The 305-nt window shown below is 69.8% G+C and overlaps 1 protein-coding gene across 1 annotated transcript in view; it reads right to left on the bottom strand.

Moving 5' to 3' along the window:
- The window catches only part of MTSS1L (MTSS1L, I-BAR domain containing), a 20,302-nt gene that overhangs the window by 4,894 nt on the left and 15,103 nt on the right, over positions 1 to 305 (bottom strand). Inside the window, 1 exon segment of the mRNA XM_019474988.1 lies at positions 7 to 144. Coding sequence (XP_019330533.1) covers positions 7 to 144 — 138 coding nt within the window.

Here is a 305-nt window from a genome sequence, read left to right as displayed (position 1 = left end):
GCCGACCCCCCCGTCGCAGCCGGTCAGCAGGACGCTGCGGACGCTGAGCCCCTCCATCCCCACCGCTTGCCGCAGCCGGTTGTGCCGCCCCGGCAAGGCTTGGCAATCCTGCTGGTAATTCCGAAGGCGGTGCCGTGGGTGGTGCTGGGATGAGCGGAGGTGGCGGGGGACACCGCCTGCCTGCACCCCCTTTCCCCAAGGGGATGGGGCAGAGGGATGCTCTTCTGCAGCCGGGGGGGGCTCACCCATCACCCTGACCATGGGGATGTCTCACCCACCCTGTACCCCAAAGCACCTACCCCCCC

The sequence above is a fragment of the Aptenodytes forsteri genome, unplaced genomic scaffold (assembly GCF_000699145.1).
Source record: "Aptenodytes forsteri isolate BGI_AS27 unplaced genomic scaffold, ASM69914v1 Scaffold14, whole genome shotgun sequence".
Lineage (NCBI taxonomy): Eukaryota > Metazoa > Chordata > Aves > Sphenisciformes > Spheniscidae > Aptenodytes > Aptenodytes forsteri.
The sequence above is the reverse complement of the archived record's forward strand: the minus strand, read 5'-3'. Positions and strand labels throughout refer to the sequence as shown.